Genomic DNA, 26154 nt, shown 5'->3' with positions numbered 1-26154 from the left:
TTCCTCATCCTAGACTTGATCTCATTTCCGCATTAAATATATTTGCGTAATAAACACTTCCGCCCTATAATAATAGTAACAATCGATGAATTTAGTATATGAGTATTGACTAAGTCACATGATGATATAAAATATTTGGGAGTTGATATTTATACTCTATTTTGTTTGATTTGTACTCCAATTCATGTGTAAAATATGTTTCAAATTTATACATAAATGGGGTGCAAATGCCAAAAAAATGAAGTGTTAATATCAATTTCCTAAAATATTCGTTAATTTCAGTAAGACAAAAACTCCTATAAGACGGTCTTAAGGATCATTTTTTTAGACGAGTCTCTTGTATGAGTTATCCAATAAAAAATATTACATTTTATAACAAAAATATTACTTATTATTATATGGGTAGGATTGACCCGTCTCACGAATGAAACCGTCTTACAAGAGTGTTAGAGTTTGATAATAGACAACCATATCACACACACAAAACAAATTTAAAAATCTCCATATTTATCACATTACCATAAAGTGGAACCGTAGTCGAAATTCCCGAAATACCACAAGAATATCAATCAAAGGTCTTGGATCAACGCTTATATACGTCACTAATAATTCTCAAAGTTGTGACCTGCCCCATAAGCCAAGAACCAAGAAACTTCCCCACAATATAATGAACCCACCCCCGCACCACAATTGCACCTTCCTTTTCTTTGAAATCCCACCAAAATTTCAACACCAAATATCATCGTATAAATGCACACAAGCCTCCATCTCCAAAATCGCCACCACCAAGAAATTCAATCCTTTTCCTTCCCCCATTCGTTTCCACAAGACTTGCATACCCCATCACTCGGCTAAGCTATTTCGTAATCAAATCCCAATGGAGAACATATCACTAAACCCAATCCCACGACTCATCGAAATAGCCCTCAACAAGAAGAGATTCTACGATACCCTTCTCTCGAGATTCAACTCCACCATTCAATCCCACTTCGCCACCACTAATTCAAGAATCCAACCTGAGAAAAAGCTGAAGATCAATGATTTCGATCCCAAGTACAAAAGGGTTGTTCAAACTTTATCATGCAAGGATACGGAGACGGTCTTAACAAGATTAGGATTGAATCAGACTTCAGAGGGAGGGAGTTTTCCATCAACATTGGACGAGAATGACATCTTCTCCCTTTTCGAATCGAGGAGTCCTTGTTTGGGTGAAGTCAAAGAGGCTTTCGATGTGTTTGATAAGAACAATGATGGGTTCATTGAGGCATGGGAGCTACGCAAGGTTTTGTGCGATTTGGGATTGGAGCGTGAAGGATCCAGATCAATGGAGGATTGTGCGAGGATGATCGGTGTTTTTGATGAAAATGGAGATGGAAGGATAGATTTTGATGAATTTGTCAAGTTCATGGAGAATGCTTCATTATAATAATCGAAAGTCATTGTTTATTTATATATTGGATTGGATTGTGTTTATAAGGTAAAGTTTGTAAAATATTCAGATCGCGGTTCTAATAATAATATTTACTACCCTTGTTCATATGATCATCATATGATTTTTTTTTTTTGGAATTATTTGAGTTTAACTTTGAAATTTTGGTCCTGATTTTTCTTCCGATCGAGCCTAGAATCACATAAATTTATTGAATTCGGTTGAAATATGTCACAAATCGTTCGGATAGAATTTCTCGAAGTCTTTACATAAACAAAAACAATCCTCCCTCGTGAATTAACTTACGAGATTGAGTTATGTTCAAGTCTATTTTTCAACAAATCCAAATACTTTTCACATATGCAATTGCTATCATCAAGTCAAATTTGGAGTTTGTTATTTTTCTAATTGAATAATAATATGGGCCAAATTGGATCTTTTCTTGTAATTTGGCAAACAGCCTGCTATCAGCCCCTTGGGCCTTGTATGCTCCACAAATCTCAACTTCACGAAATGCACTTTATTTTTTGGACATGCACCATAATAGATTAATGAACTAAAACTGAAAATTCCATATAAATATTAATATGTTGGAGCCAAAGGCTAAAGCATACATGTTTGAAAGTAAAACAAAATACAAAGTCAATAAGTGGAAATAAGATGTAAAAAAATAGATATGAAGACAAGTCAAGCGAAATAAGTTGCTCGACGCTCGTAAATATTGTCGGTATCCGCATTCATCGTGGGACCTATCATGATACATCATTCTAATCTCAAAACAAAACTTTTATAATTTTTTTCCACAATTCTAAACACAAAAAATAACTTTTTTACGGGTCTCACTAATCATTTCTACACATATTATATAATTATTATTTATTACCTAAATTTTAATTTTATAATATAATAAAAAATTATTTATTAATATTTTTTAAATTTACTTATTTAAATAATTATTAATAATAAAAATAATTTTTTTAAAATATAATTAGTATTAAAATTAATTTAATAATTAATTTAAAATTATTATAAATTTAATTCATCTCAACGCACACACACGTTTCAATATATTTCCCCTTCCTTAATTAATGTGCCCCATTTCATATATTTAAAAATATAACAACAATAAAACTTTTAAAAAATAATAATATTATAATAAGCTGGAGCTGGCACCGTACAGAGGACACCAGCTCCAGGTTTAAATAATTAAAACCTACCCCTTGCAACACAAAGAGTTGCAATCACCCTTATAACTTAATACTCATTCGTCTCAAATACACCGTCTTACTTTTTTTTTTTACATAGATTAAAAAAAATTATTGAAAAAATAAATTTTATACAAACTTTCTATTTTATCCCTATTTAATGTATTAAAAAACGATTGCACAATTTTCAAGGTGTAGTTAATAGGGTATATTAGTAAATGAGTGTAAAAAATTATTACTAAATATGATATATGACTATATATTTGGGACAAAAAAAAACATAGACTATATAATTAAGACGGAGGAAGTAATAATTACTTTAACATACAAATGTTATTTATATACTTAAGAATGAAATATAACACGATTATGTGATAGCTATAGACCCATCTCTTTTTCGCTCTTGTGCAAAATTAAGAGAAAAAGGTCTACATATACATTCAAAATAAGCCCTCAAAGAATTAATGGACTGATCATATATATATATATATATATATATATATATATATATATATATTTAGTATCTCATTATCCACTGGAAAAAAAACTACCCAAATATATAGACTAGTGTATAGTCATGTCTCCTACCGGAATTGAGCTCCGGAATAGGTCTGGCCGAAGGACCAACCGGGCGGGGCGGCGTTGTAGGAGACGACGGTGCGGCCGTCGCTAGTGGTGACCTTGAAAGACAAGCTTTGTCCGTTGAGATAAGAGTTGCTTTGCCAGTTTTGGCCCCAATTTCTTGACATTGGCTGCCACGCAGTTCTCGAACCTTTGATGTACACCGAGTGGACATCACCGGCGCCGCCTACGTTCGTGACAAGTACAAGATTGAAGAACGAGTGGCCGTTGATGGTGAATCTGATCCCTCCACTTCTTCTGCAGGGCACCCTACACACACACCACAAATTCAAGAAACAGGACAAACACACATATATATAGTTTTTGTGTGAGTTTTTGTTGGCGTATTAGTTTGTATCCCACATCGCTTGGCTAAATAACTTGACAAGACAAACGTGAGGTGAATTAAGTCCAAGTCAATTTCTAATAACAGTTTTCACGAAAGACTATAGTATTAATCACCTTCTATAAAGAACAGGGACGACTCCGGCTCGGTATTGGGCTATACGGAGGAAAACGGGCTGAGAGAGATCAAAGTGTTGGTTGGGAGGCTCGCACCAGCCTCCCGGAGGGCAGAAGTTGGTGGCGGTGACGGTGATAGTCCCACGGATACAATATTGTGGGGCATTCACGCACATGAGCTGATAACAAGATCCACAGCTCAGGCCGTTGGCGAACAGGGCTGTGCTAAGTGCTGCTGTGTTTGTTCCGTATCCCTGGCTGTAAAGGTTCCCATATCCACATGCCCCGCCTAAAAATAATACGTAACCAACTAATATGTATAAGATGCAATAAAATTGGATGGTGAAATTTTATTACTCCCTCGACCAAATAATGCAAAATAAGATAGTTTCCAATCTAACGTTGCTGGAGGAATTAGTTCCATTAAATGAGAGGTCCCCTTTTTAATCATTTTGTGACAATTTTTTATTTAATCATAAATATCATTTAACATGTTGCCTTTTGAAATCAATATGAAGAAATAAGGGATTAGAGAACACGATAGATTTAATGATCTATATTTTAACACAAAAGCATAATAACTATGTTGGAGAGCTGATGTTTCAAATCATTGAATCATTAGATTGACTATTAGGATAATATTCGTAAAGTAAGTTGAACGGTATCACAGAACAGAAATATATATACATACATGAGCTGTGAAGAAAACACTTTCTAGTCGAACGAGAATTCGAAAAATGTATACAGATCATTAGCTAGATGATTGCAGAATGGAGACATACCCATTGTTCCAGAGGCATCACCTCCTCCATAAAACGTAGCACGAGCATTGGTCCATCCTCCATAGTATCCACTTGCAAAATTCACCATTGACAAGAATCCCACCAAGCAAAGCGCTAGTATCTTCATTTTTCCTGCATAGATTTAGCATTTGTTGAATAGTAACATGTATAGATTAGTGGGCATGGAATGATTGTAAAGGGAACACCAAGGACATAAAATAAAAATACTTGAAAACTTTACTTGGAAAATGACGAGAATTCTTGCAAAAACTGGTGAGGAAAATCAAAGAGTGTTTGATGGGAATAAATAGAGGGAGGGGTTATAATATTGGTGTTGGGAAGTTTAAAAGTGTAGGCCAAACATTGAATTCGACGTCTCATAATGCATGGGACCATTGATCTGTGACCAGAAGTTGTCGATTCAAAGCTGTTAATTAATTTCAATAAGCAATTCAAAACACTGTAATAATACAAGTACATATACACAAACACATGAAATTATATGTAACTTGGGACTTTATATAATTATTTTTTGGTGTTTAATTAATTCTGATGAGCTTCATGATTGGGTAAATGTTTGCAAAAAGTATGCCTAATGAGTTTATTTGTGAACCTGCTATCTATCCATTAGATTTAAACCTGAAATGCTTAACGGGATCCCAACAATCATCAAGATTTCAATCTGAAATGATTTTGTACTAATCATTTGTTATTAAATGATTTCGAATTTACCATATTTGCTACGAAGAGCAGGTAGGGGGCTAGCTAGGAAGGGTGAGGGGCTAAGGGATGCATTTCCATCAATCTCCGGCCACTCCGGGTTAGCGGTGGGTAGGCGAAGTGAACGAAAACGAATCGTTAGGAACGGAACGAAGTGGAGTCCGGCGAATTTTATGATTTTTTAGTCATTTGAAATCAGTTAAATAAGTTGAACCAGTAACATATAAAAAGTTTTGAACTATATATGTTGAACTGATAGCAGATGGAATTAGTTTGATATTTTACTATAATTTTTATGCTAAAATATTATATGTAATAAATTTAATGTGTGAATTCGAAATTTAAAAAAATAAAGAAAAAGAAAGAGGTCAAGGGTAGTGAGAAAGGAGACCTTGATCCAGCTAAGTATATAAATGTGGCATTAAAGGAAATTAATGGTGTCGACTTTAGAATATGGTTAATGCATATGAAGCTGGAAACAATAAAGAGAGAATTTAATATTGGTTAATATTATTAGTTACAACTTACAACGCAATATTTCGAATAACCAAAAAAAATATATTAACTAGAAAATTTTATCCCGTGACACAAACTAATAGGTTTCACTAGTGATGTTTCATGTTTTCAGAAACGTTTTATATGAAACTTTGATTTTTTTTAAAACAGAACTATGGAAATAAAAGTAACATGTTAATTAATTCTCATGTTGCACTGGTCAATTGTTTGATTATTACTCTCAAAAAAATTGTTTTATTATTATTACGTGACTCCTATCATTTTTTTATAATTATAATTATCATATTTTCAAATTTTACAATATATAAATGTGATATTATTATATCTTAGTAGGTATATACTTTTTCTTATATATATATATATATATATATATAATTTTTCCTTAAAAAAAAAATCATCGGGACAAATTTCAAACAGAAAATTACTCCGTAGATAGCGCTTGAAAAAAAAAAAGATATCCGACAAATAATTAAATAAATTTCCTCAGCGAAACGTGATACTTGTCGAACTTTTCTTCACCCAACTGCCCTTTTCGTTGATTTTTCTCTAGCAAAACAACGTGCGACAATAAATGTGGTCGATATTATTAATTTAATTTCTTATGAAATTGTTTTTTTTTTTTTAGATTTATTTCACGTGGCTGGGTCCAAATTAGACACTTGTAGCATTGTTTTTTTCTTTTTTGGGCCTGCATTTAAGACCAATACTGTTTTTGATGTTGCAGGGAAGCCGATGTCAAGCAAAGAAGAACATGCCAACTTATTTTCATTCCTCTTCATTTATCATTTCAGGCATTTGTTAAATTATTATAATTATAATATTACCCATATCAATACATGCAGTTTCGACATAGTTATCGCTACTATTAATTAAGAGCTAGGGCAGTTTGACATATGATGTTTAAATTTAGATTATGATTTAAAATATTTGAATTGTATCATTATATAGTGATAATTAAGTATTAAATAATATAAGCCAAACAATCATATATGACATAAGTTTACATTTTCAGAAAGAAGTATTAGAATCCTCGAATTATGATGGTAATATTTTCTTATTAAAAAAATATAAAATGTTATGTTACTGGAATCATATACAAGCACGGGATAATGATATGAAACGACATATATACAACATAGTAGTTGTTTAGTAAGGTGTCAGAAATATGTGTTCCGTACCATTTTTAAAAAAGAAAAATCAGTAATTCATTCACATATTTGAACTTATTATATAATATAATTGTATGTACGGAATTATATATGTTTTTTTAAACTCAATTTGAGCATTATTTAGGATCGGTTTCTCGATCGAAGAAGTTGAATGTCAATAATTAAAGCCAATAACTGAGACTTCTACTCTTCTGCTACATAGTTTATTACCAATATCTTTAATTTAAGATAAAATCTCGAATTTGAAATGAAATTATAAAAAACATCAATCGAATAGGGATGACAATGAGATGGTCACCAAACACCTTCATCAAAGCATGCTCCGCCTATTTAGGAGCCTGACCCCTCCCACCTTGTTACGGAGGGCACACTCAATAAAAAAGAATGACCATAAATGTGTGTTATTTTAAAGGGAAAAAAAAAGGTTTTACGTGCAATATTTTAAATATATAAATTCATAATTTTGAAAAATACTAACTCATCTTTTAAATTTTATTTTTTTAAAAAAATATTTACTTCACTATAGATATATGGCCATCCACGACACTCATATTTTATAATTCTACAAATCGAGAATTCTAGTATCATTATTATTTAATATCAATAGTTTAAATATAATTCAGTAATATTCTATGGTGTGGCAAAATGTGCTTTTCATTAGAACCATCGACAAAAGTCGTGTTTTGATTAAATATCGACAATCAACTTCCTTAATTGATTCCATCAACTTTTTTCATGATTGTTTTGGGTACAAATTGATATAAATTTTAAAATATTAATATTGAAATATCACGGTTGGATCTCAAACCCGAGAATTATCTAAATGTTCGAATCTTCGTAGCAAGATGGAATAGGTGAATGACTCTTTCATAAAACAAAGACAATTAAATTGTTTCGATTATCCTTTCAAAAAGGAAAAAAAAAAATGCGAGTAATATGAAGTATTACAAGTTTTTTTGCCTTTTTTTCCTTTAAACATTATTTTTTACAAAAATAAAATACAATAAAATTGACGCCTACAACCCGAATATAAAAGGGGAACATGAAAGATGTAGAAATAAATCTATCTATCCCAAGTTAGATTCGACATAGCCCCATACTGATTCGCTTGGTTTAGACACCAACCAGCATTCACATGCACATGAAAAAGATATGAGACATCGACATTTACAAATGGAAACCGGTGTGATTTTTAATATCGTACGATTGTCAAATTATATAATATTTTTTGAAAATTCTCCTTTTACTTCATTAAAAATTATAATATAACGTTTGCATTATTTCTTAATATTGTAATATTGATTGATAACATAACTCTGATTGTTAAGAAAAAATTTGTTATAATTGAATCTGGAATTTGAAATCTTGAAACTTTTAAGATGAATACACGACTTTGGTTAACTTCCATTCATCCAACAGTTTGAAAAAGAAAACGCGTTTTGCGGATTGTTCGGACATCACACCATCAAAATCAAATGGCCCACAAAAAAGGCAATTTTGCGGTTGATCACAAGTGCGTACGTTATCGTGTACTTGGACCATACAATTAATAATCAATCACGGCACCATGTCTACTTTAAACTTATAATATGATTCAAATTATATCTTTCTCATTATAAATTAATATATTTTCGATTTTTATTCACATCATTTAGGAAGGAATTTGGGATCAAATAAACTATCGCTCCACTGATTGTAAAACTTTTGGTCTCTTGTGTGCTCCTTTCTTTTTCTTTTTTCTTTTTTTAAAAAAAGTAAATTTTACAATAGCTTGAATAATCAGATGTTAGTCTTGAGTAATTATGTGTAAGTGTAACGTTAACATAACTTTGGTTGAAAAAACAAGTATTCTCTGCATCAAAAAGTTGTGATTGCGGGTTTTCACGTCATACAGAAAAATAAAAATTGTTTTTTTTGGTCATGTATGTTTGTCACTTGGCGATTTTGATCCTCTGTATTTTCATATTTCAATTTTAGTCTGTTATCTTTGTTTTTGTTGGAAATTTTATTCTTTTTTTCGATGTGGCGATGATGTGACAACAGTGCAGTGCTGATGTAGAGCTGACGCATATAATGACACGTAGACCTAGCCACGGTCCGGATTGGCATTTAGCCAACCCTTAACCGGACCGGCTATGGCCGGTTCCGGTCCGGGTTGGTGAACCGGCGGTTCCGATCCGGGTCCGGGTCCGGGTCCGGTTAACCGCCGGTTCAGGGTCCGGGCTAACCCATGAAATTTTAAAAAAAAAATATTGCAGCGCCCCAGCACTGATTTTGCAGCGCTGGGGCGCTACCCCTTCGAATTTAATTCGAAGGGGCAAGACCGCAACTCCGCAAGTGAGCAACTTCAATTTTTTTTAATTTTTAAACAAATTTGTAATAAGACATATTCTTTAAATAATCTCAATCAAATATTTCATATCTCCATAATAAAAATCTATTACATTTATGAAATAAACAATATATTAGAATTTCAACATCTTATGACTTATATTACAAATCTATTACATTTTATTCTAGTTCACTCGCATTTTCTCTCGTCGTAGTTTCGGATGTTCCTTCGGTATCATCTTGGTCTTCTTCATCACTTTGAATATGTTGTGTTCGAGTAGCGGCTTTTGACCAATCATTGAGCAAACATTGGGCTTTCAAATTTTCCGGCTTTAAGCTAGAACGTCTCTCGTCCAATATATTTCCTCCAATACTAAATGTTTGCTCCATTGCAACTGTTGAAACCGGACAAGCTAGAATTTATTTTGCAATTATAGCCAAAATTGGATATATTTGTGTTTTTTGCGACCACCATCTCAAAATGTCGAAGTTTTTCTCATCTGTATCACTAAAATCAAAAGTAGTGGTAAAATAATTCTCAAGTTCCTTACTGGAACTTGAGGATCCTCGTGTGTCCACCATATTTGATGTTATATTCATTATAAATATCAAGTAAATGAGTTTTAATATTAAACAAAATCAATGAGATAGAAGGAATCGTTTCCGCAATATGCTCCAAAGATTCATAATATAATGTTAACATGTCGCTTAAGCCATCTAATTTAAGTCTATGATCTAAAACAAAAGCACATAAAAAAATTTCAAGAATGAGCAAAAAATATTGTTTCCATTTTGCTTTCATGACGAGAATACATTGAGATAAAGCACTATCATTAGATTTAACATGTTCATGAAAAATACAAGCAATGTTGCAACAATGTGTTAAAACTAAATGTGAAGTAGGGTAATAAACACCGGATAATTGGTCACTAGCATCATTAAAATTTTTTAAAATTTCACAAATACTAGTGCATATGTTCCATTGATTTGAAAACAAATAAATATCACGAGCTTGAACAAATTGATGAAAAAATGTACATAATAAATCTTTATATTCAAAAGAGGATAATAACAATTTATATGCTGAATTCCAACGAGTTGGAACATCTCGTGCAAACCGCTTAGACTTCATACCATTTACTCTACAAAATTTTTCCCATTGCTTCATAACTTGAGGACGTGTTCATAAATAATGAGTAGCGTTCCTAATTGGTTGAATATGTATGCCTAAGATTTTTAGCCCATCTTGAACACACAAATTTAAAATATGACATGTGCATCTAATATGAAAAAATTTGTCACCTAATGATGGTTTACATATTTCAATAAGCTCACTAATACTAGAAGTATTTGCACTAGCATTATCAAAAGACATTGAAAAAACTTTGGTAGTTAGACCATATTCTTCTAAAATAACAAATATAAGTTGCGAAATATTTTGTGCCGTGTGTGATTCGTTGAAACATCTATATGCAAGCAACCTTTTTTGAATGTTCCAATTATTATCAATCCAATGACATGTAATACCCATATATGAACAACTTTGTCAATGATCACTCCAAATATCGGAACACAAAGAAACTTTATTATTCAAACTATAAAATTCCTTAATTAATTCTTTCTTTTGATCAACGACTAACTTTTTCATTGTGCGTTTGAGACTATTTCTTGGAATACGTCTAATAGAAGGATTTGCACTTGTAGAAAGCCAATTTTCAAAAGATAATTTATCGCTAAAACTAAAAGAAAGTTGTTCAACCGCACAAAATTTAGCCGTTTCTTCTCTAAATCTAGCTTCGTTATATTTAAATAGTTGAGATTCATTACCAGATTGAGAAGAGAATGCCGGAATTTGAGTTTGACCACGATCAATACCAATTTCCACCGGATAATTTTTCTCGATATGCCGCGTCAAAGTTCCATAACCATCTTCTTGTTTAAATTTGTAACATTTTGAACAATATTTGCATTTGGCTTGCAAATCACCGGAGGGAAGCGTCACCTTGTCGAAATGTTTGGTGAAGATATCGGATGTCGGGCGAGGCACCGCTCGAGTTTGTCTCTGAGAGGCCGCCAGATCGTTCATACTTTCTTGACTTGCATGATGATGTGGTGGTGGTGGTTGTTCAACTTGTTGTCTTTGTTGCGCCTCTTGTCAAATTTCTTGAATTTCATCATCGGAATATTCAAGATCAAAGTCATCGACATTGAATTGAGGATACTCGACCTCGGGTGGTATGATGCTCTCTTCCTTTCCTTTTCCTTTGTCACCCCTATAACTTGATCCCGCTCCGGACATTTGTAATTGTATAAATATGAAAATAAATCAACAATTGACAATAAACCAATAATCAAAACTTGATATTTTTTATAATTCAAGAAATTAAAAGGAATTGAGAATAGAGAGAATGAAGAGTTCAAGAGAGAATTGTGTAAACAAAATGAAAGGAGGTTGGGGGTATTTATAGATAAAATCATAAAAAGTAGGTTTTTTTTTTTAAAAATAAATAAATAAATTCCGGTAGACCTGGCGGGTCGGCCGTGTTTCAACGGCCACTTGCTAGTGGCCATTGGATCATCTGGGCGCCCCCATGGGCGCCACGTGTCCAACCCACCGGGTTGACGGTTTTTTCTTTGGAAAATCGGGACCGGACCGCCTAATGGCCGGTCTGGTCCCGGTTTCGGGTTGGACCCATTGACTCGGTTAACCAGCCCGTTGACTCGGTTAACCGGCCCGTTGACCACGGGCCGGGTCCGGGCCCAATCCGGCCCATTGCCAGGTCTAATGACACGTAAGTATTTTCGAAGAAAAAAAACTGAAATTTTTGATCTATTTGCGTGCCTTTTTTTTAAAATATATATATATACACACACACAATGGCTTGAGTAATTAGAAGTTAGTCTTAACTCTTAAGTAATTATGTGTAACATTAACATAAAAAACAAGTATACTCTGTGTGCACCGAAAAATATCGCGTTAACATAACTTTCATTCTCAATGTTCGGTGCAGTTTACCTGACTAATATCGTTTGTAAGTTATTACGTTCGTCAGGATTTATCCAGTACATATCGAAAAATAACGACGACATATTCTCACATAAAAAAAACAAGTATTCTCAAGCATATAATTGATAGTTAGAGTTAATATTTCACATGTTCAATTACAATGAGTAATTATAATTTGAGTTTATGTATGTTTCAATAAAATTATTGCGGTCTGTTATAATTTTTAGTAAATGACGAGTAGTTGGTTGTAAAGTGAATAATATTTTAAACATATCATTTTTTTCATGAAAACCCTTTTCTGTCAAGTTATCATTGAATTTTATGAAAATGTACATATAGTTTAAATAAACATTCGAAATTTCGAGCAATATCCATTCAATAAGAACGGTCACAAACTTTCTTTTCTTCTTCTCCTTTTTTCCCAATAAAAATTTTGATTTTCTCACCTCTATTGGGCTTGAAGATCTCTGGGCCTATATGCGAGAAGCGGGCTACGACGAAGGCCGATTCAACGACAATTGTAAACTTTACGGTCAAAACGACGTCGATCTCTGTTTCTTGTTCCATTGAACTGAAAATGCGAGCTCAAGAGTCGAGACCTGGATCAGAAAACTCCCTCTCATTTTTTGTATCCGAATGCTTCCTAATTTCTCATCTTTCAACCTCAAAGACCGCCATTTCAGACAAGTTCGTTCAATTCTCAATCAATTTTCCTTTTACAATCCGAAAATTGGTTTCAGCGTCGAAGCTTCGCTTGAAAATCTGCTAAACCCGCCTTCTTTAAGATTAGACCAGTCCCACAAAGAATTATCTTCATTCAACTTCTCTGGCATTGCGAAAAATGTGATCTCCAAGATTTCTAATTATTCGGGTACTGATAAAGGTGAGACCTTTACTAATCATACCTTAAAAGATTACGTTTTGAAACTCTCAGATATATCCCCCGTGACTGTACGTAGATTTTGGCGGATATCTGATTTGAAACCTCGAGATGTTTTCGAAATATTGGTGGGTTTTGAATCTTCCAGTGGGAAATATGAGACTGAGGTTAAAAAGGTTAAATCTTTGTGGGGAATTTTCAAGTGGACTGGTGAGAAAAATAAAGAGTTCGAACATTTTCCTCAATCTTGTAAGATCATGGCTTCTATGCTTGTGCGTGTCGGATTGTTTGCGGAAGTTGAATCTGTGTTGTCTAGGAATGAGAGTCGAGGAATTTTGCTGGATTGTCAGGAAATTTTCAGTGATTTGATCGAAGGTTATGTAGGAGAGTTTGAATTGGGAAGGGCCATTTATGCTTATGATAGAATGATGGGACTTTCTTTGGTACCAATGAGTTCAAGTTATCAAGCGCTTCTCAAGTATTTGATTGGATTGAATGAAACACAATTGATGTATAACATTTATGTGGATATGATCAAGACAGGAATGAGAGGGAGTGCAGAAGAGAGTAGCATCCATGAGAGTGTTGTACGATTGCTTTGTGTAGATGGTAGAGTACAGGAAGCCAGAGATCTTGTTAGGAAAGTTATGGCTTTCGGAATCATACCTGGTAGAACCATTATGGATGCGATTTGTTGTGGATATTGTGAGAAGAAGGATTTTGATGATATACTAAGTTTTTTTGCCGAAATGAAGATTGCCCCTGGTGTCATAGTTGGCAACAAAATCCTCTTTTCATTAGGAAAACATTATGGTGTCGAGCAAACAAGCTTGTTCATGGAGAAAATGGAGGAGCTCGGTTTCTGTCCTGATGAAAGAACCTTGGGAATCCTGATTGGTTTTAGTTGTCGTGAAAGGAAGTTGAATAATGCTTTCATTTATCTTTCAGGCATTCTATCAAGAAATCTCAAGCCCCATGTATACTCTTATAATGCTCTCCTTAGTGGGATTTTTACCAACGACATGTGGATGCACTCCCGAAACATCCTCCTTGAAATGAATGATATGGGGGTTGCTTCAAATTTGTCAACTTTCAGAGTTCTCCTAGCAGGGTTTTGTAAAGCCATGCAATTTGATGAAGTAAAGGCAGTGATTGATGAGATGGCAAATCGGGGCTTGATAAAGCTCTCATCAACAGAAGATCCACTAACCGAAGCATTCATGCTCTTGGGGTTCAACCCGCTGGATGTAAGGATCAGGAGGGACAATGGCCCGGGATTTTTTAAAACTGATTTTTACGATAATCTTGGTAATGGATTCTATTTGGACACAGATCTGGACAAGTATGAAAAAATAATTGTCGAGGTCCTTGAGGATGCCACGATTCCCGACTTTAACTCTTCTATTCTGGAGAAATGCCACAATCGAGATACAAAAAACACTTTCAGTGTGGTAGACGAAATGACTAGATGGGGTCAAGAACTGTTGTTGCCTGCCTCGTTATCCATACTGAGAGGGCTTCCTAGATCTTCCTTCAGTGTCAAAACTGTTAACCATCTTTTGGAGGTCATGTTTAAATCAGTTTATCACCTTGATCAGCAATCTTTAAATAAGATCATCCAAATGTACAGCGAAAAGGGTTTAACATTCTCAGCCAGGATGCTACTTGAAGGGATGGTAAAAAGAAATCTCATGATTGAAAATGGTACATTCTCTGCTCTTTTGCTTGCGTTCTGCAAGAAAAGTGACCTGAAAAGTCTCCGTTACTGCAACCATCTTGCAAGAAAATATAACTGGTCTCCCAAATTTGAGGATAGGAAAGACCTCTTGAGTTGCCTTTGCCAGAAAAAATGGTTGAATGAGGCATTCGAGATGTTTGAGACCATGTTGCTTGCCAGCCCTTGTAATACGTCAGAAACTTTTCACTTGTTTCTTGAAGAGCTTTGTTCCCAAGGGTCCACTTGCGCTGCTCTTATTTTGCTCGAGGAATTTCCAAGTCGTGCCATTGACTTAGATCCCATGGCTTACAGCCATCTTATTCGTGGATTTTGTAAAGAGGAGAAATTCTCAGAAGCCTCTACGATTCTCTCTTTTATGCTCACCAAGAACTTAACTCCACCTCTCGATGTTTCCATTGAGTTAAGTCCTGTCCTATGGAGAACTGACATGGAGAAAGCTTCTGCATTAAAAGATATGTGCTTGAAAGAGCAACTTCCTGTCTTACTCACCACACTCTCTGCTTTGATTAAACGGTTCTGTAAGCTTAAAATGATTGAAGAAGCTGCCAACCTATTCAAGCAGACTTTGTCAAACGGCCTAGTCACCGATGTAGAGGCATTTAACATGTTGATTCAAGGCTACTGCAGAGAAAACAAATCGAGGAATGTAGTGGAACTGCTTGGCGCCTTGATAAGGAAAAGCTTAAGCATCTCGATTTCAAGTTATAGCCATTTGGTGCTCTGGTTATGCACAGAAAGAAAATTTCCCCAGGCATGGAGTTTGAAAGAGCTCGTGCATAAAGAAACCGACCTGTCAGACATTATTATGTATAACATTTTGATCTTTCACGTTTCCTCAGGGAAGAACATTTTGTTCTTGGATGCATTAATTCATAAACTCGAAAAGACAGGATTGAGATACGATGAGATCACATATAATTTCCTGATACAAGGACTTATTCAGTGTCAAGATATCCCACGCTCTGTCGGGTACCTGAGGACTATGATACGCCAAGATCTCAGGCCAAGTACCCGTAGCGTTCGAGATGTAATTGGTTACTTCTGCGGGGGAAATGAGGTCGAGAAGGCCTTGGATATAAGTAGCGAATTGGAACTTATTGGTTGGATTCATGGTACCGTGATTCAAAATAGAATCGTTCTTGCACTTCTTGAGAAGTTCAAGCTCCAAGAAGCAGTAGATTTTCTTGACAAGATGGAATCAAAAGAACTGATCCCCGATGGTATCGATTATGATTTTTCAATCAAAGAGTTGCATTTTCACGGTAGACAGGATAAAGCAGTCCATCTTCTTAACATAATGCTGCGAAAAGGGAGGGTTCCAGAATCTTCCAGCTACGACTGTATCATCCAAGGTTTCTGTAGTGGACATAAGTTGGATTTAGCACTGGATTTTCATGCTGAGATGTTGTGTAGGAATAGAAATCCGAGCAAGATCACTTGGGAAACTCTTGTTTGCAGATTGTGCCAAGATGGCCGAGTGGCAGAAGCAGAGGAGCTGCTAAATTCCATGATTCAGTTCGGTGAAACTCCTAGCAAGGAAATGTTTTGCTCCGTGATTAACAAGCATCGGTTTGAAAATAATGTAAAAAAAGCCTCGGAGCTAATGAAAGTGATGCAAGAAATGGGATATGTGCCAGATTTTGACACGCATTGGTCTTTGATCAGTAACTTAGGCAGTTCGAGTAAAAAAGAGCATGTAAATCCGAAACAGAGCTTTTTGTCCGGTCTCCTTTCTGGTTTTGGATTTGATCGGAAGAACTCTAATGACAAAGTGCGGTAAACTAAGCAAAACTTCCATCTCCCGTATTTCAAGATTTATCCATTGTTTTTTCGATGGCAAAGAGAATGTGACAAGGGCTCGAGTAAATCATTGCCTTGTCATGAAGTAATGTTGTATCCTACTTTTCATGTTTACTCAAATATGCTGGTACGTTCTTGATTTTGAAAATAATTACGTGCATGGTTGCTGTTAAATTTCTCACAAGGAACATGACCTTTTTTTTCTATAATTTTTTCAAGGGGAGAATCACTAATTGTCAAAAACATTAATCTCCCGAACCTAAACACCACACGCGGCATAGGTAATGTTTGCGATTAACTTCAAAAAAGTGAATTTTTTTTAAAGAAAGACTCGTGAGTTGTGGGAGTAATCCCAAACAATATCTTTAACACGTTGAGCATGTAAAAATGCACAAAGTAACAGCAAACCATTAGAGAACAAATTAATAAAACACACATCAAATTACTAAAACCAACATCAGGGATGAAGATAGTTACAAGAATGCATAAAGCATTAAACTTCAAACACGTCTCTGGCTTGCATAAGCCAATCGTGTTTTCCCCTTTTATTTTGCACACATGGGCACAGCCCGATGCGCTTAAAACAATCAAATAGTCTTAACTTTTGACACATGGATGCACGAGACACATTCAAAACGGAAATGGTCAAGAAAACATGAAAAAACTTAATTCGATAGCTCGATACGACAAGATCCTGAGATAGCTTTCTCCTCAATCATCATAGTGCTTGCGGTGATGCTTGTGGCGAGACTCATCATCATCATCATCATCTCCCTGAAAATGTTACATACAGCATATTTAGAACAAAAATGGTGTTGAAACCACTGGCCATCATGCAAAGTCAAACTTGGAAAGAAAGTGATTTTGAATTCAATTCACTCAAAAGTTTGAATTCGTGGAAGTTCCAACATTAATATTTATATTAATTCCTTTCACACATCAACTTAGTTATTGGTGAATGTAGACACTGGTGAAACGATTCTCAAATTAATACTCAAGACATGAATGTGCATTAGATTGGATATCAGGTGAGAAAGAGCATTAATAAAGCCATTTTGCCAAAATGTTCAAGCTCATGAACAGTTATCCAACAATAGTATTTATGCTTTTATATGACATCATCAGTTACTAAGAGATCCTACAATAGCAAGAAAATGAAAATTTGGGATTAATAGAATTTCATTTTCTTCAAGGCTTGATCTTCACTTCTCACAACAAATAGATAGGGTGGGGACTATATGATTACGGTTTTAGGATTCATTGCGTGCCTTGAAGACATATTACACTTCAAGGAACTAAGGCATGATTCAAATTTTAAAACATTCGCGGAAGCATAAGTCACAAGATCAATTATGGGTCATTTATTCACTTAAAATCACTAGGTTTAGGGAAAATACTGAATAGCATTTTGTTCGTGGATATGTCCTGCAATGAAGGAATCCAAGGCCTAGGCTTGGGCTATATGAGCCGAGTTCTAGTCAAAATGAGCTTAGACCATTCAAAAACTTGATCCTTAGGGTCCAAGCTCAGCCCAGTAAGATTGGTATGCAGATCATTTTGATTCTACAAAGTTATTTGCGTTTCTGGTTGAGCTCGAGTGCTCCAACTATAAGGATATATTTGACATCAGTACATAAGATCATTAATGATGCAAAATCATATCTTCCTAATCCTGGGACAAGTAAATTTAAAAAGAAATAGTAAAATTGATCATAATTCATAAAATTTGATTGCTAGACAATTGACAAATAGCAAACAGATTCCAAAACTTGCACATGTTTTATTAACCTTACCTAAGAACAGGCTCGATCCTTCACATATTTCTATTGGACTAAGTATTCCATATTTCATGCCAACATATTTTGTATGTTCAGGTGAGCGGGCTCGCGTCAGCCTCGCCAGACTAACAACTTCATTTGAAGAAAAACTTTTGGCAAACAGTGAATTTTACTCTTGTATCAGTATGCATTAGGGTGTGCCATTAGCCTTGTATCTTTCGTTCAATTTCAATCAATTTTAGCACTTCTAGGCCAAATCAGTGTGAAACGGAAAAAAAAAAAAGAAAAGGATAATGTGAGGGGGGAAAAAAAACTCACGTATTTCTTGCGGCCATATCCCTCATCATCGTCATCACGTCTCTCATAGCTGGGCTTCCTGTAATCCTCTTCCTCAGATCTTCCATAGCTGGGCCTTTCATATCCCCCTGTCTCATAACTTGGTCTCCCGTAACCGACCCTCTCTTCTCCATGTTCGGGCTTTCTACCATAGCCACCCGATTCGTATTCCTCCGATTCGGGTTTCCTACCATAGCCACCCGATCCGTATTCCTCGGATTCGGGCTTCCTACCATAGCCACCCGATCCGTATTCCTCGGATTCGGGCTTCCTACCATAGCCACCCGATCCGTATTCCTCGGATTCGGGCCTCCTTCCATACTCGGATCGACCATATTCAGATTCGGAGGTCCTCCCATAACCAGAGCCGTACTCTGAACTGGGCCTTTCATGTTCGGGCCTCCCTCCATATCCAGATCCGTACTCCGAGCCAGGCTCACCGTATTCAGTCTTCCTCCCGTAATCGGGCCTCCGTCCATACTCCGATTCAGGCTCCTCGTAATCGTTCTTCCTCCCATAGCCCGATCCATACTCCGATCCGGGATTCCCATACTCGGGCTTCCTCCCATACTCTGAATCCGGTCTCCTCCCATATTCACCACCCTCCCCAGATCCATACTCGCTCTCTCCACCATACCCACCCTGGGGACGATTCACCCCAGGCTGAAACCCATAATTAGGTTTGGGTCCATCGTACTCGTCCCCACCCCCAGAGGGCTGATCCCCCTCATACGAATCAGGGCGAGGTCGAGGCTTCGGACGAGCGTAGCTCTTGTACTCGTTGTCCAAAGCTTCTTCAGCGTAGGCACAGGGCTCCGCGTACGAAGTATACTGCGGGCGATCATAGTCGAACTCGTCAGATCCAGTAGAGGTGTTGGGATAGCAAATCTCCTCCGAAGGCGGCAAGGGGCGGCCGTAGGTCAAGTTCATGTCATATCCGCCGCCGTAAGGAGTGGAATCGTACTCGTCGAAGTCGTCAACCTCGTCGCCGGTGTCCTGGTGGCCTCTTGGGAAGTAAGACATCGTGAATCGAGCGCTTGTCTGGTAAATGCGAGCACATAGGAGCTGAGGCTACAGGGTATATATAGCTCCAGCTCTTGTATGATATTACGACAATGCCCTTGGATATCGCTTTTATTACAATAGCGTGCGTGGCAGTGGCACCACGTAGATAGATGGCTTGGGGATCCGAAGAATTTTCCCATTTTCAAATTGTTCTTATTATCTCCGTGTCTATAGGTCATGTTTTTTTTTTCTTTTTTTGTCCGAAATATATAAGTTGATATATTTTTTAATAATATATTCTTAATAATTTTTTTTTCGAGCATTATATTCTTAATAATTTATGTCTTATAGAATATGTAATATTTTTTAATTCAATATTAAATATAATTAATTTTTTCGTTATTTTTCGTTATTCATGTGAAAAATGAAAGTTTGGCATATATGATGTATGGTTAATAATATTCCCTTCATTTTCACATTTTACTCGTTTGTTTTGTTTTCTGTGCTTCTTTTTTTAATCTAAATCAGAATGATAAGAATATTATTAATAAAAATAATTATTGAATGGGTATCAAGAAAATTCCTAACCATTTGTAACTTGCCACGTGGATGAGTAAAGCTCCCATCTTGGATATGGTCGTCACATGGATGCAGATGCAGTTGCTTCATCTTTTCCTGTCACCTGAAAATGGGCGAAGTTGCGGCTGCGCCGTCGTTCCGGAGCTCCATTTTCCTCGCCGGAGCCGCGCATTCCAAGGGGAGTCAGCTTAAGCAAATTACTGTAGAACGGCAGCCAAATATTTTGAGGAAGACAAGAAAGTTGAGGCTACTGAAAGTAGAAGCTCAGGTGGCAAGTCCTTCCACTTATTCTTCAAGAATCTTCACCGACATTCCTCTTTATGAAATTCCTGGGGTAATTGTTAGATTTGATCACGATGACTCTGTTTTTTCTTAATTTGAAAGTCGTATATTGATGGGGTTGGATGTGAATTGGGTAGGCTTCATTTGATCAGTATTTGGAGGATAAACCCAGGGTTTTTACAGCAATCTTTCCTGATAAACAAAGGAGCCAACAGCTCAATGAGGTAAAATTCCTTGGTTTTTTTTTTGGGTAATTTTTCAAATTTTATGTCATCTCATTAATATTTTGCCAGCAAAATCTTGAAATTTTTAATCAGGGCAGATTGAAAAACAACTCGAGGTAAATTACTGTGTTGAGTGGGGCCGAAACTCGAGTTTAATAATATGGCCTAAGATTTGAAGTTGTTTCCTCTGAGGGTACAACGGAACGATGGCCTTCGACTCTAGCAAATTTTCAGCTTGAGCGTGACTTCAAGCCATAGCTACTTGAGCTCTCTCTTGAAGCTAAATCGAGTTTGAACTTGCAGGATCAAGTTCTTGCACCCGGCCGGGTATTCTGGTTTGTAGTACCTTGATCTGCTGTTAATGACCTTAATTGATGAATCCCATGGGAGAAATCCCTTGTAGCATTGCGAGCTTAGGAAGTCCTCTGTTGACTTATACTTTCAAGATTGGGGAACTATTTCAAGCCATCCTGCTCACGTTGAAGCCACATTGGAATGTTAGTGTCGCACAGTGTGTAACCGATACTGTGCGCAACGGGCAGTCGGGCACAGTTAATATCTGTACTCACTATGAAAAGTGATAAACTAGATTGTTAGAAGAGTCTAGTCTAGTTTACACTCCTTTTTTTAAAAAAAAAAACCCATTTATATTGCAATCAATAAGTTCCTTCACACGTGACTGCGAGTTTCTAACCATGTTTGATAAATTTTGAAGTTTGGACTTTAGGACAAACCAAGTTGGCCGGACCTAGAACACAAAAAAAAAATGTTACCCAGCATATTTCTGTTCAATTCTGCTAGTTGGTTCATGTGTGTATAATAGTTTGTTTCTGTTGCTTTGCAATTGCACGCAGGATGAATGGGAAGTTCATATGCTGCCAATAGATTTCTTATTTCTCACCGTAAATCCAGTAGTGGACATGAGGATAATATGTAAAACTAGGGGAATAGGATATCCTCCAACAGTTCCTCGAGAAGTTTCGAAGGTTCTCGAGCTTGAGATTGTAAGCACATTAGTCTAACACCATGACTTGACATAAATAATGGTTTTGCTCCTGTTTGTATTATACAGGATGTTTTTATATGCAGGTTAGATGGGAGCTTCAAGGGTTAGATGACATGCTCAAGCCATCTCAGTTTTCGCTCCGAGTAAACGGAGCTTTATATTCGGATAGGCGTGGGCCAAGAACCAGACTGAAAGGCCAACTACAGATGAGCATAAGCTTTGTTCTCCCCCCTGTTCTCGGTTTAGTCCCGGAAAATATTCGACGAGATGTTGCAGAATCGGTTGTTAGACTAGACCATCCACATTCCACATTCAACAAACATCTTTCTTTCCCTCTCTCTCATTTTGTTATTCTGGTTTTTCATGGTTTAGGTTCTGAAGAGACTGGTGGAGAACATGAAGCATAAAGTAAATGGCAGTTTGATCGCGGACTATAGCAATTTCAAGAGGGAAAGACCAAAGGCTTTATTAGCTGAAAGCTGAAAAATCTTGGGTGTTTGTTTGTAAATGAAGTATTCTTCTTTCTCCCAGCACCATTTTTTTTAGCCTACTGCAGAGTCTAATTGTTCCATAGCACTGTTTGTGGAGGTTTGAGGAATATATTATGTATGTAGATTAAGTTTAATTCTGTACTGAGAGTCTGAGACAAGGAAAGTATAAATAACATTCTATTCTTCAGTTGTGTTAGATCGGAAGGACAAATGGAACGGCAAAGTAGAAAACAAATAATAATTAATGATTAAAAAAAAAAACAAATTAAAATTGAACGAAAAAATGGAGATGCGGGGGATCGAACCCCGTGCCTCTCGCATGCAAAGCGAGCGCTCTACCATTTGAGCTACATCCCCTGCACGTCATCGTTTGTTATTATTTTTTATAAATAACAATAATAAAATAATATGCATCTTCTCATCACACAATTAATTGAACTCCAACTTCTACAATCAACTCAATTGAGCGAACATGGACGAACTTTCGCCCGACTCAGATTGAAGATTTTGTTCACAATTTTCTTCAGAGAAAGCGCACTGTTGTTTCCTCACCAATGTGGTAAGCATTATCATAGCCATTTATTTTATATTTTATAGGAAAGATTTCAATTCATTACCCTGAAGGACGGCAGCAAGAATAGTACAAATAAGATGAAAGGGCCCGTATCCTGATTTAATATTTAATGATCAAACAACCAGGATTAATTAATGTAAACAGCGAAAATGAGTTAAAAATTTGCGTTTGGGCCTACAGAAATTTCGGCATGACCTATTCGTAAATAGGACATCCCAAAAATCTGTACAACACAACCAGCAATATATACTCGAAAATAGAGTCACAACTCCAATTTACAAACCTATAGCCGCACTGGCCAGGACTAAACACATGCAGAGCCGGCAAGGCTCGATCACACAAATAACAATTCAAAACAAGGTCCAAAACTATTTATACAGATACACAGGGCATCACCCCGGCAAATATAAAACTCGCTAAACTGATATATATACATATATCTGGGAACTCGACTCCACGCTCGCCTCACTGGGTACCACTAGATGACGCTCCACCAGATGCGTCAAATCCCCCTGGATAACCTGCTATAGAATCACAAACAACCACAGCATAAAAAGAAAACAGGGGTCGGACCCCAGTACGACGAACTATAAAAATTACGACAAATATAACTGACATGAATAAAATCAAGTACAATGCAATGAAATGCAATGTAATGCGTGACAGGTATCAATGAAATAAGGGATACCAAAAGGAGTCCAAATAATCGTATCACAATAAACTCAGTGGCCACCCGTGCCAGGAACACAGCAGACCTCGAATCATCACTGCTAATCCATACACGTAGCATCGGAGGGTGACAGGAGCGACCCGTCCAACCTCATGCTGTCATCAGGAGTATCGTACGTAGCATCAGAGGGCGACAGGAGCTACCTGTCCGTGCCTCATGCTATCTCAGGAGTGCACTAAAACAATGTCACTCGCTCCATGATGACTCAATACATCTCAAGAGATCAATATCAATAGCAATCAAAGGAGTCAAGGCTCAACGTGCTATGTAAACTTGTAAATGAGTGAATGAAATCATATAATCCACGTAAGCACATAAAATACGTTATCACTCATTACAAAATACTTAATATCATTACATGCCATTATAGGCGTCGTAATATAAACAGCTCATACGTACCTCAACCGACACTTAATTACCACAGAAATATCTCAAGTATTTCTCGGATATTCCAATCCCAAATTTTCAGAATCTGTAATTCCAGAAAAATTGCTCATAAATCCTAAAATTCATATTTAATATTAAAACATCCTATCAATGACCAAATATCGAATATACGACTCTAAAAGTCAAAATACCCCAAGTAGAACAATCTGAATTTTCCGAAATTTCCTACAAATTTCGAAAATTCGCATTTATATTTTCTAGAGCATCTAAACACTCAATTAATGAATAATCAACACTTAAATTCGAAAATCCCCAATATACATAAATCTGGAAATTCGAAATAAATCCCAAATAAATTCTGAAAAATATCGAATACCTTCAATCGACTTCGATATAATACCTACAACCAATAATAAATCAAATATCAATTATCGGATGTCAATTGAATCGAAATACCCAAAATTCGAAACCCTAAATTCGAAATATACCTCAAGACTTCGAATTAAAGGTCTAAACAACCGGAAAAACACTCCTCCTAGCTCAGGCGGCGATCGGACGGCGGCTAGGGGCGGCGAAGACGGCGGCTGGTCGGAGTCGGGTTTCGACCAACGCGAGGAAATCTTACAATATTGGTATCAAAAGAAAGCTCTCGTCGCGAGGATTTCGGAACTATATTTATTTTCAAAAATCGATAACCGACGGAAAAGATACGGCAATTTGAAGAAATGAGAAAACTTGGAAACGAAAAGAAAAGAAAACGCAGGGTGATGGCGGTGGAAAGGTTGAGGAAAGAGAAGATATATATCTTATCATAATCTAATAATATACTTAATGTGTGTACTCGTTTTATTTATTCGGGGTTAAAACTTGACCCGGTTTGAGTTATTTCAACTTCTGTGTGATTTATAAATCAAATATGCAATTTAATATCGTCTATAAACCGATATTTATAAATACATATTTTAACACACAAATTAATTAATAGAGTAAAATCGGGTCCTTACATTTCTCCCCCTCTAAAAAGAAGATTTCGTCCTCGAAATCAAACACACATCAAACTTATATACAAAGGGATCAAACATCTATTACTGATAGTACATAGGGAAATCAGAGGACAAGGCATAATTCATAACATTGTCAAACAAATGAGGCCATTCTTGACGCATTCTAGACTCTAATTCCCATGTAGCTTCTTCTCTCCCATGTCTACTCCATTCCACCATAACCAAAGGAATCGTCTTGTTCCTCAGTTGCTTTTCTTTACGATCAAGGATCTGCATTGGATACTCAACATAGCTAAGGGAACTATCCAACTCCACATCATCAGCCCTCAAGATATGAGAAGGATCTGGTTCATACTTCCGCAGCATAGATACGTGAAATACATCATGTATCGCAGACAAACTCTGCGGCAAGTTCAAACGATACGCCAAAATACCAATCTTCTCAACAATCTCGTATGGACCGATATAACGAGGAGCTAATTTCTCTTTACGCCCAAATCTCATAGTACCACGAAATGGTGATACTTTCAAGAAAACAAAATCGCCAACCTGAAATTCTAAAGGTCTACGTTTGTTATTAGCATAGCTGGCTTGACGATCCTGGGCTGCTTTCATTCTTTTCCTGATCAGTTCAACTTTTTCTTTCATCTCTTGAATAAACTCTGGTCCTGACAATTGTCGTTCTCCTACTTCTTCCCAACATATTGGAGATCTACATTTTCTGCCATACAAGGCTTCAAATGGTGTCATTCCGATAGATACTTGATAACTATTATTGTAAGAGAATTCCACCAAAGCTAACGATTCTTGCCAACCACCACTAAAATCCATCACAACAGCTCGTAATAAATCTTCAAGTGTCTGAATAGTCCTTTCAGATTGACCATCTGTCTGTGGATGATAGGCAGTACTCATGGCCAATTTAGAACCCAAAGCTGATTGCAAACTATACCAAAACTTAGAAGTAAATCTGGGATCACGGTCTGATACTATAGTCACTGGCACACCATGCAATCGCACTATCTGATCAATGTACATTTTTGCCATTTTCGTATATGTCCACGTACGATCATATGGAATAAAATGGGCAGATTTAGA

At 36.2% G+C, this 26154-nt stretch overlaps 5 protein-coding genes and 1 non-coding gene across 6 annotated transcripts; 3 read left to right on the top strand and 3 right to left on the bottom strand.

Moving 5' to 3' along the window:
• Positions 1 to 877: 877 nt before the first annotated feature.
• Positions 878 to 1426, top strand: LOC140888681 (probable calcium-binding protein CML46). Its single transcript, XM_073296379.1, has one exon. The coding sequence runs from the start codon at positions 878 to 880 to the stop codon at positions 1424 to 1426; it is 549 nt and encodes a 182-aa protein (XP_073152480.1).
• A 1603-nt stretch (positions 1427 to 3029) lies between these two features.
• On the bottom strand, positions 3030 to 4833 carry LOC140886075 (expansin-A10-like). The gene is made up of 4 exons (XM_073292579.1): positions 4741 to 4833; positions 4500 to 4631; positions 3718 to 4006; positions 3030 to 3525 (listed from the first exon to the last, which is right to left on the bottom strand). The coding sequence occupies exons 2-4, from the start codon at positions 4624 to 4626 to the stop codon at positions 3219 to 3221; spliced, it is 723 nt and encodes a 240-aa protein (XP_073148680.1). The 5' UTR covers positions 4627 to 4631; positions 4741 to 4833; the 3' UTR covers positions 3030 to 3218.
• A 7840-nt stretch (positions 4834 to 12673) lies between these two features.
• Positions 12674 to 16805, top strand: LOC140890438 (pentatricopeptide repeat-containing protein At5g15280, mitochondrial). The gene has a single exon (XM_073298215.1). It carries the CDS (start codon positions 12879 to 12881, stop codon positions 16638 to 16640), a length of 3762 nt encoding a protein of 1253 aa, XP_073154316.1. The 5' UTR covers positions 12674 to 12878; the 3' UTR covers positions 16641 to 16805.
• A 277-nt stretch (positions 16806 to 17082) lies between these two features.
• LOC140887327 (uncharacterized) lies at positions 17083 to 19833 on the bottom strand. The gene is made up of 2 exons (XM_073294510.1): positions 18757 to 19833; positions 17083 to 17434 (listed from the first exon to the last, which is right to left on the bottom strand). Exons 1-2 carry the CDS (start codon positions 19795 to 19797, stop codon positions 17372 to 17374), a joined length of 1104 nt encoding a protein of 367 aa, XP_073150611.1. The 5' UTR covers positions 19798 to 19833; the 3' UTR covers positions 17083 to 17371.
• A 565-nt stretch (positions 19834 to 20398) lies between these two features.
• LOC140892431 (uncharacterized) lies at positions 20399 to 22544 on the top strand. The gene is made up of 5 exons (XM_073301306.1): positions 20399 to 20692; positions 20778 to 20864; positions 21719 to 21868; positions 21954 to 22151; positions 22243 to 22544. The coding sequence occupies exons 1-5, from the start codon at positions 20468 to 20470 to the stop codon at positions 22351 to 22353; spliced, it is 771 nt and encodes a 256-aa protein (XP_073157407.1). The 5' UTR covers positions 20399 to 20467; the 3' UTR covers positions 22354 to 22544.
• Positions 22545 to 22645: 101 nt separating this feature from the next.
• On the bottom strand, positions 22646 to 22718 carry TRNAA-UGC (transfer RNA alanine (anticodon UGC)). Its single transcript has one exon. It is a non-coding gene; the product is annotated as a tRNA-Ala (tRNA).
• Between the last annotated feature and the right edge of the window lie 3436 nt (positions 22719 to 26154).

Source organism: Henckelia pumila, chromosome 3 (genome assembly GCF_033568475.1).
Source record: "Henckelia pumila isolate YLH828 chromosome 3, ASM3356847v2, whole genome shotgun sequence".
Lineage (NCBI taxonomy): Eukaryota > Viridiplantae > Streptophyta > Magnoliopsida > Lamiales > Gesneriaceae > Henckelia > Henckelia pumila.
This window is presented reverse-complemented; position numbering and strand designations above follow the sequence as displayed.